An 18,442-nucleotide genomic window follows, 5' to 3' on the forward strand; every position below is an offset into this window, starting at 1 on the left:
CACCCTTTGCATCTGCACATATCTCAACTTATATAGCTAGTTGCAGGCTAAAAAAATCCAACTCAATAATTGACACCTGACTAACTAAGTAATGCCACTTGCATCCTAACACATTTATTTCAACAGCTCAACTCTCTTTCTATTTCAAACCTAAAGATTGATTATTTTCCTTTTTTTTTCTCTGTTTTTATTTTCCAGGGAAAAACACCATCTTTGCCGAAAAAGTTTGAATTTTTCTCGGGAATTCTCACCCATCCCTGAGATTTTCTTTGGGGGTTTTGGTTCTCGGGTTGCGAATTTAAAAGGGTTTTGTCTTTAAAAGGAGATGGATATCGGTGGTGATGATCGGTGTTCATTGTTGTGTGGATGATCCCAGTGGAGCTTTGGTTTTCAGCTTTGGTGATTTCTGCGTGAATTTTTGGGGATTTGGTTTGGGTTTCTGGGTAAGCAACTGTCACTCTATTCAACTTAAATTTAGTTCACTTTTTTTTTCCCCTTAAATTTGTTTGATGGCATGATTGTTTGATCCTTTTACTAAAATAGTCATCAATAAATGTTGGAATTTTTAGTAGTTTTGATTTCTTTTCAATTTTTATTTTATTTTATTTTCAAGCCCTGAGTTTTGTAAGAACCGTCTACCCTGTGCATACACTAGATACTCCTAACATTTCAAATAAACTACCAGTGAGTTCTATAACTTTACTAATATTTATTTGCAACACAAGTTAAATTGTTGGTTTTCTGTTTGTCAATGCGTTAGCTTTTCTACTCTCTACCTTGCATTAGAGGTTGCCATATCAGGTGAGTTCAAGTTCTACTTAGTACACAAGGTTGTTTTTAACAAAGTCTCTAATTTGTGTGCTCTTCATCATGTCTTTTATTTTGGTGGCAGTTAGGTGTCATTAATATGAAGTGTGAGCTAGTTAATGTAGATGGCGTTTATGATTGATTGCTGGTGGGGAATAGTATAGGGACATGCTCCACAGAAGTATAATTGGAATGGATAAAATAGGCTCTTTCAGATAGTGTGTGAGCTTAGACTAAAGTGACATGTCTGTTTTATATAAATTCGTTTTTTCAATTTGCAGAAGCTTTTCCCTCTCATTGGGCATATAAACAACATGTGTGGTTAATTGTTTTGCCATCTTTGTGGTCATTTTTATTCTTTCTATGCATGTTTTTGGTAGCAATTTAACAACTGATTGTAGAAACTTTTGTCTTTGTATGTTGATGCTTCTTAATAGTGGTGGTGCTGTGCATGTTCTTGGTTAAATTAATCGAGTACATCCGTAATTTGGAATAGTTCTTTTCTAGATTGGCAAGAATTTTTCCAGTCAAGGAGATTGTTGGATACTTCTGCTAATTGGATCAATGGAAGCGATAACCAGTGATTGGGGGTATCTTTTGGCAGGATTACAAGGACTTTGTTGCGGATGGGATTCAAACAGAACCTTTCAACTTGAACGAGGAAAGGGAATGCAGATGGAAAGTTTATTAAATATGCCATTAAAAATGAAGTCAAGTTAAACATGTTTATCATTTTTGGCAATAAGCATGTTCATCATTCATGGGTAGTTAATGCTAGAGTGTTTATTGTACAATTAGGTTCTTGGAGTTTACTGATGATTTGCTATGCGTGTAGGTCATAAAATATTTTTTATACTGAAGCTTTCATCTCTTTGATTAAAATCAGTTGAATTAAGTAATTCAGTCGATTACTTAATTCATGAAAAGAGACAACCAAAAAACAACGTGGAGGTGGAGTCAAATGCAAAATCATAGAATCAGAAATTAAGGTAATCTTTATACATTTCGTTTGATTTGTTTGAATAGGATGATTTATAACTGTTTCGGTATTATGTTTCTTCGTATGCAAATTACCATATGTATTTGAGAGCACAGCTGATGTAAGTTCTCTCTTTATGCCTCTATCTCTCTGTGCATCGATCTGTTTTCTATCAATTTTATTGTTTTGTATGCATTATGTTTATCCTGAACCAAAGTTTCCTAATCTTTTATTTATGAGTGTGTGCTGCTCGGTCTCCAATGATTATTTATATTTCCGAGGGTATAATGGGAGTAAAAATCCATTCAACCTCCACCAAATTGTTGGGAATCCAATTCAGATGCTTAAGTGATTTTTTTAAGGTTTGAAATCGAAAAGTAGAGTGCAAATTTCGTTCGTGATGAAAAACCTACAGGAACATTAGTTCTTAGCATATGTGAAACATGTGTGAATTTTAATCACAAAGTGCAGTTGTACTCGAGACTGAGAGAGTGGCATTTAATTGTTCTCCTATGGGATGTGGTTGATCTTACCCTTTATATGTTTAATTTTATATATACTTAGTTGAGTTATTTTTTCCTTTTGGGATTCAGGCCCAGACACTATTGATCCCTCAAATTTTTCGCCATGCAGCAAAAGGTGGTGACTCACGCAAATAGCTGACTCCTTTTCAATAGAAAGCAATAGCCAAACTAAACCAGCTAGGAAATAACGTTCACCAATCACTGTCTTGGCACATTTACTTAAGTGAGTACATTGTTATTCATTCTGGCCGTCTTTCCAAGATCAAGCCCCTTGCTCAATTGGATAAAGTTTGCATCCTCAGTTGTGCCGTATCGACAGGTTTGGATTTTTGGGTGCCCCTCTCATGTAGCAAAACAAAAAATTATCTTCAGTTGCTGTTATTGGCCTTGCAGTAAGTTTGGACAAACTTTGTTGATCCCAAATTCTTTGTTCTAATAAATTGCATTTATTTTCTCTTCCGTATTCATATTGATACATGCATGATCTTGGCTATTGAAGGTGCAAGATTTCTGGGGCGCCACTAAGTATTGGGGTGGAGTCGGTGGACTTGAATCCCAAGAGGTTTGACAAAGGTATTTATAATTTTTTCCCATTTTGATTTACCATGGTTTAACAGGTAGTTTAGTGGGAAACCTAGAAATAGATTTTTGCTTATAACATTCTTTCCTTGGTGCTAACTAAGAAATTCAGAGTAAATGGATTTGTGAATTCGAATGACAATGACAAACCAGTGCATGAGATGAAAATGATTCGCTGTTCTTATTATCTGTGGGACATGAAGTTCGTCTCAAATTGTAGCTTCCTCGGTTTCTCAAATCTCAACGATCAATTTGCAGTGTCCCTCAAGCGGTTTCTCTCAAACTCTTACGATTTGCATTTTGCTTCTCTCCCTACACTCTCATCAGCACTATCACTGCTCTCTCAAATGAGCACTACAAGTTTAAGCCTAATGCTGGTATGTGATTTCCACTCCATCTCTTCCTTTTTTTTTTTTTTTTAAGGGTAATTTTCAACCCTTTTGTACAATCAGGTAATTCTCCATATAATTGAATAATACTGTTTTTTTTTCTCTCTCTCTCTCTCTCTCTTTTTTAGCTCCATCAGTTCATTTCCCTTGACATCTGACTTAAGTAAATGGGAAATCATTAATTGGTATGGATCAAGATATATTTCTTTTGTGTTTTTGGACAATTTAAAGGGATATGCAAATAGATGGGAACAGTAGAATTCATTTTGATAAAAAAAAGAAGAGAAAATAACCTTGCTGGTTTATACTTCTTGGTTGTTTGATGAAGTTTGCACTGAGTTACATAGATTGACAAATTTAGATTTTTATATTGAATTTTTACTGATTCTTATTCGTAATATATAGCAAGAGATATCTTGGGCAAAGCAAAAAAGAATATGCACCAATTCAACAACACGGTGACCACGAAAAAAGATGGTCATTCCCAAACAAGCCAGACCAGAGATTGAACAAGAAAAATCATAAACACAGAGCAGATGGTTGTGAATCCTTTGATTGGTAAGAAATTGTGTGTTGTTCATGTGCATTCTTCATTGTTTGCACTTTCAATTTAAGAGGATGCAATACATTTTCAACGTTACCATATCGTTTCAGATAATCAAGGGAGGATTTCCATGATGTGTTATTAGGGTAGTTCAAGTGCAACAATTTTGTGCCAGACATTAGTTTGAAACATTGATATTTTTCAGTTCGTTGACTGCCTTCACATATCTCTTCCATTTTAAATGATTGAGAGCTTAATATATTTGTGTTTATACAAAAATAAAAAAATGGTTATAATTGGAATATTGCGCTTAATCTTCTTTTGGTATTTGTTTGATTTTCTTTTGTTGGCTGTGTTTTGTAGCTCATCAGAAACAGTAAGTAAAAGCTATAACCAAAGGCTTATGTATTTTTTTCAAATGGTTTTCATCTATTGTAGGTAAACGGGAGCTACTGTGCTCTTTATGCAGTAAGGTTTACCATCAGCTCTAGATATGAGCATCATGGCAAAGTTGAAGTATGTGTAAATGGCAAGAGTTTAGGCCTGAACTGGAAGTTGTGGCGAGTGTAACTATATTGGGACATGTAATGAGAAGAAATGTTTAAGTAGCTGTGGGGAGGTAATAAACATGTTTACTTCTGGCCTATGCTTACTTTAAGGTAATTGCCAAACCGGTTAATTACACACGAAGCTAAAAACTTTTGGCCAACTAACCTTATCTTAATGCTTTAATACACTACTTTGTTTCCAATCCTGCTTAAAATTGAAGAATGACTATTCTTGCAGAGTTGTGTTGGACAAAACAACTATCCTCGGGGTAGCTGTAGCACCTGAGAATTTTGAAGGTGATCTGATCGGAGGCCATTTGCAACTAATGATTCTCAATTTCTCGAGTACACCAGTAAAGGTCCTCTATCTTCATTTCTCATTGACATTTTTTCTCCTTGATAACATAGTTCACAAGGCTTTTAGCCTGTTATTATGATTACTGTTAAACAATTATTCTTAGAGAGAGAGAGAGAGAGAGAGACGGATATACCAACTGGTGCATTTTGAAGGAGTACTAGAACATCATTATTGAAATTAGATGACAGTGTTGGGTTCATGGATTTTGGATTCGGCATTCTCTGAAATTAGCCAAGGAGTGGAAATTTTGATTGGTTTGATTGGTAATTTGGTATGTTCTTTAAATTCTATAATTATGAGAGAAACAGAAATTATCGTATTATATATTTTATCAGCATTTAACATTGGTGATTGTGAACTATCTTTGTATGTTTATCAATTTATTCTTTATGATTTTTAGTTTCCTAAATGAAGTTTGACATGTATGAAATTTGACAATTGATCTTCTTTTGCATTCTTGCATTTGAACTGCAAGTTAGTTTATGCTAAATGTTGTTTAATAATTTAGAGAAAAGGTTTCAATTGGTTGTCATGCAATGCAGCTGCAAATTTGATGATTTAGAATTAGCTTATCCATCTTCCATACGATTTCTAATCCCGCAGCAACGCGCGAGCAGCAATTTCTAGTATAACTGAAACATTGTTCATAAGTAGTGTGTTTCTTTTTTTGCCCCTGTTAGGTTTTTGTTATTACAGGTATGCCATTGTCTTACAAACTATATATGTTGATTCTTTTTTGTATTTTTTCTTTCTTCTCTCTCTCGCTCCTCTTCGTGACTCTGCTAGCGACGACAGCGAGTTGTTGTCGTCCGAACGTCAGTGAGTCGGACCTCATCGTTACGGCTAGTCTCATCTCATGAACAAGAAACAGTTGTTGCATGCCTCAAATTGTTACTGTTTCGATGAGGGTTTTCGAACTTAACCCCAATTGTATTTCGATCTCTCTCTTTCTGCATTTTCGATAGGTTACTATTTTTCACGTTCTATTGATTATGAATTCTGATGTTTTGCGTTCAATTTGGGTTTTTGGAATTTTGGAATTTTGAATTTGTACCTTATTTTCCAAAATTATTCCCTAATTTCACATTTTTCATTTTGTACAGCCGTGGGTGAGACACATAATTCTACAACCTCTTCAAGGTGTACACGCAGCTAGGAAAATTTCAGCGAGAAAAATCCCCAAAAACTCCTCCTCCTGGTCTGTCATTGATATCTCAGCTCTATCTGTCTCAATCTTGAGGTACCTGATGTTGGCTTCCGTTTTCAGTCTGAAATATATAATGATTTATTTGAGTTTGCTAGGATTTATTCAATTCAACCGGGGTGGGTTTTTCAGTTGTTTGGATTTTTTTTTATTAATTTAGGTTTCTGGGTTTTTTTTTGTTGGTATGGTTCATACGGAATGAAAAATTTATGCGTTCTTTTGATTTCGAGGCATGCATCAAGCGTCCATCTTTTTTTTTATTTTTTTTTATGAAATCATGTTCAGTGAACTTATTTTCTAGGGGATTGAATTACCCAGATTACCCATATATATATATATATTAGCCAGTCCTTATGACCCATATTCATCAATGCCATCACCTTCAACCCCAAAAACACCTAGCTTTGCTAAATCATCCCCTTATGTCAAGAAACATCCTATGAAACAACTTTTTTCTATCCCTCATAATATCAATAAACGGCAATCGCCAAACAAAATAGTAAACGACTAAAATATTTAACAACCTTGGAAAGGTTTAATAAGTCTAAGAAAGAAATCACGGTTAAAGATCTTCAAGTTAAAGTGAATAAAATAAAAGATGAAATTAAATTTTTAAAATCAGAAAATATAGAAGTTCGTACTCATCTTAGTGAAATCCAAACCCATTCATTAATAAATCCCCAAAAAGAAGAACTTGCTAGTTCTTCCTCCAGTTCTGAGTCAGGATCTCAATCAACTGAGAACCTAGTTTTAAGTCTTTTACATAAGATAAGAATTCAGAAATGGTATTCTAAAATTACAATAGTAATAGAAGATTTTCATTTGGAAACAATTGTTTTGATTGATTCCGGCGCAGATTTGAATTGTATTCAAGAAGGGTTAATACCTACTAAATATTTTCATAAATCAACTGAAATACTTAGTGCTGCTAATCAATCTCCTATGCATTTGAAATACGAAATACCTAAAGCGCATGTTTGCCAAAATAATGTTTGTTTTAAAACCCCATTTGTTTTGATCAAAAATATTTCTGATTCAATTATATTAGGACTTCCATTTTTAGCACTTATATATCCTTTTAAATTTTATCATAATAAAATTACCACTAGAGTCTTAGGACAGAAGGTCACATTTGAGTTCTGCCTGGAAACAGACCTTAAAAAACTAAGACATTTACAGAAAAACAATATTTCAAAAACTATTAGTATTATTACTAATAAGTCACAACATATTAATTTCTTAAAAGAAGAAATTAATCACAAAAGAATTAAAGAACAGCTAACAAATAAGTCTTTGTTAGAAACTATTAATAATTTTCAAAAGAAACTTATTAATGAAGTATGTTCTGATATCCCCAATGCTTTTTGGCACCGAAAACAACATATTGTTAAACTTCCTTATATGAAGGAATTTAGTGAGTCTAAAATACCTACTAAGGCTAAACCAATACAAATGAGTCAAGAAGTCATGGAATTCTGCAAAACAGAAATCCAAGAACTTCTTAATAAAGGTATCATTAGGAAAAGTAAGTCACCATGGTCATGCCCTGCATTTTATGTTCAGAAAAATGCAGAATTAGAAAGATGAACTCCCAGATTAGTTATTAATTACAAACCTTTGAATGAAGTCTTGGAATGGATTAGGTATCCAATCCCCAACAAAAGAGATTTAATCAAAAGGCTTTCTCAAGCAGTTATTTTTTCAAAATTTGATATGAAATCAGGCTTTTGGCAAATTCAAATAAATGAATCTGATAAATACAAAACAGCTTTTGTAACTCCTTTTGGACACTATGAATGGAATGTAATGCCTTTCGGCTTGAAAAATGCACCAAGTAAATTTCAAAATATTATGAATGAAATTTTTAATCAGTATAGTCATTTTTTGATTGTTTACATTGATGATGTGCTTATTTATTCAAAGTCTATAGATGAACACTGGAAACATTTGCATTTGTTTGCTAGAATAATTAAGTCCAATGGATTAGTTGTTTCTGCCTCTAAGATTAAACTGTTTCAGACGAATGTTAGATTTTTAGGGTACAATATCCACCAATCTACCATTCAACCCATAGATAGAGTTATCCAATTTGCAGATAAATTCCCAGATCAGATTACTGACAAAACCCAACTCCAAAGATTCCTTGGATCATTAAATTATGTCTGCAAAACATGTTTTACAAAAAGATGTTCAAAACATTGCATCAAAACAGATTTTTGCACGATGGCAAGCCATATTAAGCATTTTTTTATTTTGATATCGAGTACATTAAAGGCAGCCATAACTGCATTCCAGATTTTTTAACCAGAGAATTTTTGCAGGGAAAGAATGTCAGGAAAGAACAACAATAGTAGCCAGAGGAGGCTTCCAGCCACTCTGCCATCTCCACCACCAAAAAAGGAATCTATTCCCAATTCCTCATCATCGGCCCTAGCCATACCAAACAGATTTGTTCCCTTAGGATCTCCATTAGGATCAACCGTTGGCCAATTCCGACCAAACTACCAAACGGCATTAGCCAGTCCTTATGACCCATATTCATCAATGCCATCACCTTCAACCCCAAAAACACCTAGCTTTGCTAAATCATCCCCTTATGTCAAGAAACATCCTATGGAACAACTTTTTTCTATCCCTCATCATATCAATAAACGGCAATCGCTAGACAAAATAGTGGTAATTGCATTAGCATCTTTATAATCTTCATTATAATTCTCACCTTCAAGCTATATATATATATATATATATATATATATATATATATATATATATATATATATATATATATATATACTGTTTGAGAAGGCAATTAAAAATTTACTCATTTCTAGAATATGACAAAAAACAGATTGTATTATTTTGTTTTATAAGAAAGTATATTACCATCATTATGTCATTGGCTATTCTTTGGAAAATTTGTTTGCAAGTTCTTGAGGTTAGCAATTGTAATTAAGATAACGAAAAGATTTGGACTGTCAAATACCTAACAATTCAAAGAAATATACTATAAACCCAACAACATTCTTATGTTCTATTTAACAGGTTATTGAATGACACCATATTTCAAAAATATTTTAAAATGAGTTGAGGTAATGGATGCCTTGAAAATAATTAGACCCTTGAGACTTTCTTTTTAATGTTTAGTCCGGTTCATCTCTTCTTTTTCTGTATGAAGGGATACAACATTTGTGGCTACTTGAGAGCTTAAAATAAGCCTAGGAGAGCTTTTATGTTAGATCTCTAGTTATGATTGTAATGAAAAAGTTTGTTATATGATTGTGTCTCAATTGACTTAGTGCCATTGAAAAGGGATCAACTTTTTATCATTGTTTTAAGTATGCTATAGACTGGCAAATAGAACTTTGTTCTACGTCGCTTTAGAAACATATATATACATGTAATCACTTGATTCACCTATATTATGAGGTATTTGATATGGAGCAGACACAATCATATGACATTGTTGTACAATTCTTAAGAATGTCTAAAACTGAAGAATTTATATGATTTGTATATATATGAAAACTTGGTTTTGATAGGAACCAAAAGTTTGGCCATAATAATTTGTCATTACAATAAGATTAATCATTCAATGGGGTTGTGTTTAATTTTTTTGGAGTATAAATTAAAGGGTTGAGCTTGATGGCTTTACCCTTTTCTTTTTTGTCTTTTCTATGCTTTGCTTTCTCTAATTTTTAAATTTATTTTTTTGCTAATTAGTGTGAGAAAATGGCTTCAAAATTGGAATTTCCAATATCTGGAAAAAGGAAAACAGGAAGAGAACACCAATAGTGGTGACGATGGAGAATCCCTTCTTTGCGGTGGAGACGGTCTCTGTGCAACATTCAGCCCAGTTTATAAGAGCAGGGATCAAAATGAAGAACCAATGACATGGGGATTTGTTTAATTTTATCAAGTTTTGTACTGAGGTAAAACTCCCCCCATTTAACATAGTTTTAAATGCTGCATGTGTGTAAATAAGATTGTGAGTATGGTTGTATATATGTAGTAGTAAAATTAGAAACATTGTTGTAATTATGTGTAACTAGAGTTGTAAACCCACGGCATCGTGTGAGTTTTTTTGCTTGTAGGATATGGTTTGGCAGTTCTACTGCCATTGTTCTAATATTCACATCTTTTACATTTGAATTCCTAACTGCCCTTTTATTAACATAATTAGTTACAAAAAGCAAAAGTGAGCCACATAGTATTCAGCAAGAAAAAAAACAAAGGCATTTCCAAACAGAAGATTAAATATTACACAACAGTGAGTCACATGCGTATTCGAAGGGGGGAAGGGGAAAGGCTATTGTCTTCCGGCGGCGAATTAGGGACGCATGCGCACGGTCCAAAGCCAATGCATAGGATGGTATGTTTTGACCATTCAAGTCCCTAGACACACATGTTGTAAACTGAAATAGAAAGGAACGAAGTTACCCGAAATATGTAGAAGCCTTGAATGGTGAATGAATCTTGGGATGGGTTGCGGACTAAGTCGTTCTCTTTAAGACGTTTCGCGGCTCTGCCCAAAGTGTGCAAGCAGTTCACAAATACCATGTCGTCCCATGATAAAACAGCCTAGAACCTTCTTCTTCTGATGAGGTTCTTCCTTGCACACCGGAAGAAACCTCGAACTCACACCCTTTTCAATATGTTGCTTTCAGAACTCAATTTTTGTTTTGAAAATTATAAAAACTATTGTTTTCTTTTTCCTGCACCTTCCTTCGTACAGGGGATCAATATATATATGGATATATGAAATAGACGTTGCAGTGCTAAATAATTTAGGGGCTTAAAAACTGCAAGGAATTAAAGCAGAAGAAATCAAAACGTACGAATCAACAACGGAACAAAATTAAGTACATGGACTTGATCTTTATCTTCAGATAAGGAATCTCATCTTTAAGATGAGAAGCTTTCTCACGTTTCTTTTTATGGAAATAAATCAATTGTCAAATCATAAGTTAAAAATAAATTTATAAGGTTAATTACTATTTACGTTTTATATTTAATATTTGTAATAAATCAAAATATAAATATATTTAAAATATTCGGAAGCCTCGAGAGTTGAGATGCAATTGATTATGTGACCTAAGTGCAAGTCCACCTGTTGTAAAAGGGTAAGGTCAAGAGCTCGAGAATTGCCCTTCAACCTCAAAATGCATTTCTAGCGCCCAAATTGGAGAGGGCAATTTGTGGACCATGCAAAGCCCGCCCAATTGCCCGAGCAATTTAAGTCCGACCTTGCGCCAGCAGACGTTCTCCCATTTTTGTGTTGGTATGTGTAAAACACGCACATCATAAGCGAGTGGGCTGACAACTTCTTATATCTTTTGGTAAAATCACATGTACGTAAGCGTGCACATTACAAAAATAATTACTCAATTTGCTTTGGCTTTAAAACCCTAAAAGGCTTCTATCTTTTAGTAAAAAAAGGCCAAATACCAAATTCCATGCCAAATGTCTAATTAGCCCAAGTTTCCACATGGCATGAAGATTAGCAATTGAGCTCTAGCAACAGATATATGAAGTAGAATTCTCTTCATTCCTATTTTTATCCCTTTTTCTTCGAGTATTTATTAATAATAACCAAAATTTAACACTCAATTTTATAAATGTCACATTTTATGAAAACTTTCAAATATAACAAAAAAACTCATGTGAATAGACCTAAATACCCAAAAAAAAATCCAAAAACTCATTCATACATAAAAGGAAAACACTTGAAAAGATCTCCTCTATATCGTTGTTAAAAGTGCGAGACGGAGAGGGGAGTTGGTAAACGTCGTGGAACAGTTCCGAGTGTTCAACAACCAACTAATTGAGTACAAACTTGAAAATTTGACTCTCATGTTTGAAACTCAAATGCTACCGTTGATACAATATCATCCCAGTAGAATATGCTTTACAATCATCTTAGCACACATGACATTAGTTGAGGTTTCTAACTCATTGAAATCAAATGGCAATCTAATTGTGCTTACAAATTTCTCTAAAATTTGTTGGATAACAGTTTAAAACAACAACAGTTTTCACAGGAGGATCTTTCCAATTTAATTCTTGCTTCTCTTCGCCGCAAATATAATTAATCTATAACCCCTATTAGGAAGTTCTGAATTATACCAGACCTCACAAACCAATCAAAACTAATTGGGTGAGGGTTTTGCCACTTAATTATGTCTATTTGGTTTTAATTTTAAGGGTATTTTTATCTATTTAAGTGGATTTTCTGTTATATTTGAATTTTTTTTAATAAAAAGTGATATTTATGAAATTGGGTGTTAAATTTTGGCTATTATTTATAAAATACTCATTTTTCCGCTCCTGTCACAGTTTTCTTTTTGTCTTTCTCTCTCTATTAAAAAAATTAATAGAAGATGGTGGTGTGGCTTTGTTTGTACCATACTTAGGGCCTCCGTATTTAGATCTCGTATAAATACTCGGGGGACTCAAATGTAATTATGTAATAAATGAAGGGGCAAATATGTAATAAGTGAGGAGCCCTTATTCTATAAAAGGGACTCCTCACCCTCACAATTAGGAGGGGCTCTCATATTCAGAGCAAGCCCCCTCACCCTCTCAAAGCCTCACTCACATTACAGAGGCTCTCTCCCTCACAATCCTCTTAGAAAAATACAATATCAGTGTGAACGTAACCCAAACATTGGGGTAAACCACGATACATCTTGTGTTATTCACTTTCTTGCAGATTCACGGTCGGATTTACATTGTTCCAAGACCTCCGGTTTTGTGCATCAACAGGCTTAATCATAACTGTTTAAATAGGAGGGGAGGGAAGGGGAGAGAGATTAGGAGGGGAGAGAATCTTCCTCCCATTTTGTTGGCACTGAGAGACCGAAAATTGCCCTTCAACCTCAAATTGCATTTCCAGCGGACCATATTATAGTGGGCAATTTACCCGAGCAATTTTAGTCTACCCTTACGCTGTCTGGCGTTCTCTTGGTGTGTGTAAAATATGCACATTCTGAGTGAGTAGGTCGACAACTTCTGATATCTTTGACAAAATGACATGTACGTAATTGTGCACATCACAAAAAATACTTACTCAATTTGCTTTTTCTTGATAACCCTAAGAGCAGTTCCACCGGGGAACCTTTAGGCCGACACCCAACCAATCCACTCCAGCCTAGCAGATAGGCTAGCACCCAGCCCAAGCTGGTCTCTAGGCCAGCTCAAAATGTGCTAAGCTCTTGCCTGACCTACATGACACCATGCGATACCGCCACGCCTCCCTCGACCCGAATTCAACTCCCTGGGTGTGGAGCACCTCCTTGGCAAGCTCCGGCGAGGAGACGACGACCAGGTTGAGTTGCCCCATGCGGAGGAGGAAGCAGTCGTTGAATTTCTTGGCGAGGTTGGTGGGGCGATGATCACGGCGACGATGGCGATGGCGACGACCGATGGTGAGGCGATGACTGCGGAGTTTTGAAATGGCAATGCCGACAATCACGGCAACAAAGAGACCCAAAAGGGTCTTTTTCAGGAGGAGGAGGTCCATTTTTGGGGGAGTGTTGGTGTGGTGAGTAGTTTGGTAGGCGTACAAAGCGAAATGTAGAGAGAGTTCCGGTGGGAGAGTGAAAAGTGGGAAGAAGAATAAGGGATAATGTTAGAAATTAGAAATTAAATTATTATTTTATAATAAAAATTAATAATATTTTAATAAAATTGACTAGGCTATTTAGTTTTAGGGGTGGAGATGCATTTGGCCTATTACTGTTCATTGGGGTCTATCACTATTCACTGAGTGAATTAAATGGGCTGGGTGCTGGCGCGTTTTTTAAGGGTGGAATTGCTCTAATAGGCTTCTTAAATAACTCCAAATACCAAATACCAAGTACCAAATTTCATGCCAAATGTCTGATTAACCTAAGTTTCCACATGGCATGAAGATTAGCAATTGGACTTTGGGAATAGACACCTCGCTGGCATTGAGAGACTTTTGAGATGCCAAAATGTATTGCTTTGCACATTGACGTGGAGAGATTTTTCAGTGTGGTTAGTACACAGGGTGGTACACCATGTGCCATGCACTATACAAATTGTGAGATATATGTGTTAAAAAGTTAATAACTTAAAAAATATAATTTTCCACCACTTATATAAAAACACGTGATGTACCACCCGTATTCCAGTCACAATGAAAATTTTCTCATTGACGTGGGCAATTTCAAGCGCATTGATAGGAACATATTTATGCGACTTAGTTAGCTTGTTTTCTAGCATTTTCATAGCTAGTTTCTACTTATTAGAGTGTTTTAAGCTATTTTCATGTGTTTTCAGGTTCAAATAACAACGTTGGCAAGAAAGTGCAATTTGTAGCATTTTAGAGCAGTTTTGGGCCAATAATGGAGCAAGGTGGATGGATGTTTTTGAAGTTCAAGAGGCTAGAAATATGTTGAAGAGATGAAGAAAATAAAGTCGAGACAAAGAAGATAAGGAATTAACTAAAAGGAAGGAACATTATCCAAAACCTTATCTTATCCAAACTAACCTTATCTTATCTTATCCTATCCTAATCTTATCATACCTTAATTCCAGCTGCAAGGTGGAATCAATTGCACATTAAATCACCTAAATACCCCTTTCTAAAAGCCCTATCCTTTGCCTAAAAGAGTGTTGCACCCTTTCATCCTTAAGCTTCTAGAAATCTGCCAAATATTCCATTCTAGAAGCTTTGTGCCAAATTTCCTAGTCCTATTCCCTTAGGATTGTGTAATCCTTCTCCTCCACTACTTTGTGCCGAAACCCTAGCCTATAAATACATATTTTCTCACCATAATTCACACAACACACAATAGAGAAATCAGAGAGGAAAATATACATGAGTGTCGCAAGTTTCTGAGTTCTTTCAGAGACTTGTGTCGAGCTTTGCAAGGGAGGAAGGAGGACTTGTGCCGTGCCTAGCAGCTAAGGATTGTGCCAAATCTGCCATTGGAGTGCTTGAGTGTTTTTTGGTTCTTTCTATCCTTAGTTTTAGTCCAATGTTTAGTTTAATTTGGTTTTCAATTATGTTGAACATGTGGAACTAATTTCGTTTTAGTTAGAGGAGAATTCGAAGCCATGAACATGTATGTGATATGAATTGAGTACTTCCAGTTATGATTTCATAAATCGTGAATGCAAGTTTGATTGATAACTTGTTCTTGTGTGTTGATTAAGGAGGCCTACTTAGTTTGCATGCATGAATTTGATGCTAGAGTATAAGGGAATTTCACCTAATCGTTATGAACTTATATTCACAAGTAGTAAAAGTCACTAATCATGATTGTGTTAAGTGAATTATTGGCAGGAGTATCATGCAGTTCATAGTTATGAATGCCTTGTCAATGCTTATAATTTTCATAGAACTTAATGATCTTTGATACGTATCTCTATTATGCAGTTCATGTAGGAAACTTGATAAGAATAATTTGGTTGCGTCGCTGAGTCCAATTCAATGAATTTAGGAAAATCTGAAAGTTAATTTGTGCTTCTCATGATTAATTTGGGGCATTGTCATTAATGGTTTATTGGAAGAATAACTAGAAATCGATTTGTATGCATGTGTGTCATGTGTGGAGAAGGACCCTCTAACTAGCCATTCACCCTTTAAATCACCAATTTCGTCCAAAGTATTTAGAGTCTTTAAATCTGTTTAGTTTTAGTCTTAAATTCGTCAAAAACAAACCCCCCCTTTCTATTTCATGTACTTAGGTTAGAAATTGTCTAGATTGGTTGTTTTACATTGTTTTGAGTATTTTGAGTTCAATTTTCGTCCAAACTACATTCTAGTTATTGTTTTGAGTAAATTCAACTTAGTTTTGTGTTATTTGAGTCAGTCTAGCTTATTTTGAGTTGCTTGAGTCTAGTTTCAGTTTTTAAGTTTAATTTGTGTTGATTAGCGTCCCTAGTTAATCCCCGGCCTAGAACGATCCCTACTTACGCGTACTACAACTATCTTAATAGGGTTTAATTTGTGTGTTAGTTTCTACCACATCACGCATTGCAGATGCTATTAATACGTCATTATCATAAAGACAATATAATTTATATTCTCAATTGATGTTTATGAATGTATAAAACTCATTAAATTTAATGAATGTTGAACGATAATATAAACGTTAACTTACAACTTTTATTCAAGTGATTATTTTTTTGTTGAACAAATGACATTATTTACTGTAAAGCAAAGGGAGTGGTCTAAGCCTCACAATGGACTACTAACAATGTGGTTCAAATTTGTCTTTAGCGAGAATCGAACATAAGACCTTTCACTTACAAGTGAAGAGGAATATCACTGAACTAGTACTAAGTGATTATAAAAGATGGAGAAATCACAAAGAAAACTTATGTCTCGTAATTTCCATAAAAATCATAGAATTAAAAGGAACAAGTTTTCTTCACGAATACTCTAGTTTATATCTTCACTTGAACAAAATAAACAAATTAAGGTTTAATTTTTATTTAACATTCATTAAACCTAATAAATTGTCAAAGACAAACCAATTCTAGAGGACCCTTAGGGGGTCCCCTAAGGCCATCTCCAACTGAACTGTCCAGAGCACCAGAGGGCCAAAAATAGCCCGAAAATCGTCCCCAACCTAGGGCTAGGCCAGAGGACTCGTGGGCCCCATGGAATCTGAACGGGCCAGAGGGCTGGCCATCTTCAGCCAGCCAACCAGCCCACTTTGATTTTTTTTTTTTACTTTTCACTTGCCCAGCCCGATTCCCTTTTTGTGTTTTTCTTATTTCAACCCACTTTAGGGCCTTCAATTTTTGGTGTCAGCCCATTTTTTTGTTTTGTTCTTAACAGCCCACTTTTTTTTGGAATTTTTTTTTTAATTTCTAATTTTTTCCTACACCATTTCTCACATATTTTTTCACCATTCCATATTGTCTTGCCTCATTTTATTTCAATTCTTCACATTTCATACTATAGGCCTTTGGCCATCGGTTGGAGATGGTTTTTTGTGACAGGGCTAAAATGAGCCCTCTAGTCCTTTGGCCCTCGGTTGGAGATGGAGGCAAATATGGCCCTACATTGTTCATTAAAATATTAATATCTTGGAGGGCCAAAGGGCTAAAACGAGTCATCTGGCCAGCCTTCGGTTAGAGATGACCTAACAATCTCTTGAAAAATTACTCTACTTAACCGATCGTTGTTGTACATGACATACCAGCCAATGTATACAATTGATAGAGACAAACTTTTCTCCTTCTGTCAATAGTGGGAAGAATCAAAATCTTCACATGAGACAAACTTTTGTCCTTCAGTCAATAGTGGGAAAAATCAAAATCTTCACACTCCACTTCTATGTAATTGAGCTTTCATGTATCTGTTTTGACCCAATTTTACATTATCGGCCCGGGTAATCGAAGCCGTTGAATGAGCATGATTTTAGACCGTTGAACGACAAAGTGGTTGAAATGATTTTTCATTATTATTGAGAAATAATATTGTGATTTTAATCATGATATTATCTCTTAGTAATATATTAAATTATTTGAACCTAATATTACTCTAAATCTAAGATATGCACGGTATCAGATAATGAAACATGCAGGACAAGACAATATTATGACGTCACTTGGAAGCTATTAATGGGGTTGGATTTTGAATTAATTATTATCCATTTTAAATTATGGTGATAATTTGTAAAAAGCGAACAGGGATCAGGATGCATGCATGGATGGGTGTAAAGGTGATGGAATTTATGATGATGAGATAAGAAGCCTAGGTAGGCTAGGCTATGATGGTGAGATAAGAAGCCTAAGTAGGCTAGGCTATGATGATGAGATAAGAAGGCTTTTGGTTGGATAGGCTTTCATTTTGTCAGAAAATCACGAGTAGCCATCTAGAAGATAGGCTTTAGCCTATGCCACAGATCAGTATTTCAGTTCTGCGAGTTAAGAGTTGCAGTTGAACTCTACAAAAGTATTCGGCCATGCTAAGCAAAAGATATGAATGCTATAAATACAAGGTGCGCTGCATCATTTAGGCTCTCTTCAATTCAACACACAAACTACCCTGTGCAAACTCTCGCTCTACACGAAACCTCTCAACAACCTTGACATTATTATTTTCTTTTTTCCGCCAACACATCTTCAGTTTGTATAAACAACATTGTGGAGGCAACTGGCGATGTCTTTAGTTTGGATAAACAGCACTGAAGCCGTAGAATCAGCCAATCAAGGAGCACCTTCAGTTTGGATAAACAACACTGCTTCTCGGCCAACTGATTACCTATCCAAGTCTCGGTCGACAAGAATTTTCGAGTCCTTGTTGGCAAAGGTCATTTCATCAGCCTTCTTGGTGAAGTGAGGTGTTACCGGGTTACTACATTCTGCACATTGAAAGCCGAATCTGATATTGCACTTCACAAAACTAGCAGCCTTGTCTTCAGGCTCTAGAACCCGAAAGCCGAGACGTGTTCCTTCCTCAGCCGCAGTTGTAAGATCAAGAAGTCAGCAGCGCGCCCAATGCCACATCAACATATTTTACTCCCCGGC

At 35.2% G+C, this 18,442-nt stretch overlaps 1 protein-coding gene across 14 annotated transcripts; it reads left to right on the forward strand.

Annotated features, from left to right (window-relative positions):
- Positions 1 to 141: 141 nt before the first annotated feature.
- LOC126622033 (uncharacterized) lies at positions 142 to 10,081 on the forward strand. Of its 14 annotated transcripts, none has more exons than XR_007623254.1 (11): positions 142 to 443; positions 1,412 to 1,796; positions 2,420 to 2,702; positions 2,810 to 2,883; positions 3,093 to 3,266; positions 3,684 to 3,836; positions 4,261 to 4,441; positions 4,609 to 4,729; positions 5,515 to 5,693; positions 5,832 to 5,968; positions 9,653 to 10,081. XR_007623254.1 is itself a non-coding variant. In XM_050290679.1 (10 exons), exons 6-10 carry the CDS (start codon positions 4,468 to 4,470, stop codon positions 9,722 to 9,724), a joined length of 699 nt encoding a protein of 232 aa, XP_050146636.1. In that variant the 5' UTR covers positions 1,786 to 1,907; positions 2,380 to 2,702; positions 2,810 to 2,883; positions 3,093 to 3,266; positions 3,684 to 3,836; positions 4,261 to 4,467; the 3' UTR covers positions 9,725 to 10,081. The 14 variants fall into 14 exon arrangements, 4 of the variants coding, with proteins under 4 accessions (XP_050146636.1, XP_050146639.1, XP_050146638.1 ...); XR_007623258.1 differs by having other exon boundaries at positions 5,832 to 5,926; XR_007623260.1 differs by having other exon boundaries at positions 5,515 to 5,658.
- Positions 10,082 to 18,442: the final 8,361 nt, after the last annotated feature.

Source organism: Malus sylvestris, chromosome 5 (genome assembly GCF_916048215.2).
Source record: "Malus sylvestris chromosome 5, drMalSylv7.2, whole genome shotgun sequence".
NCBI lineage: Eukaryota > Viridiplantae > Streptophyta > Magnoliopsida > Rosales > Rosaceae > Malus > Malus sylvestris.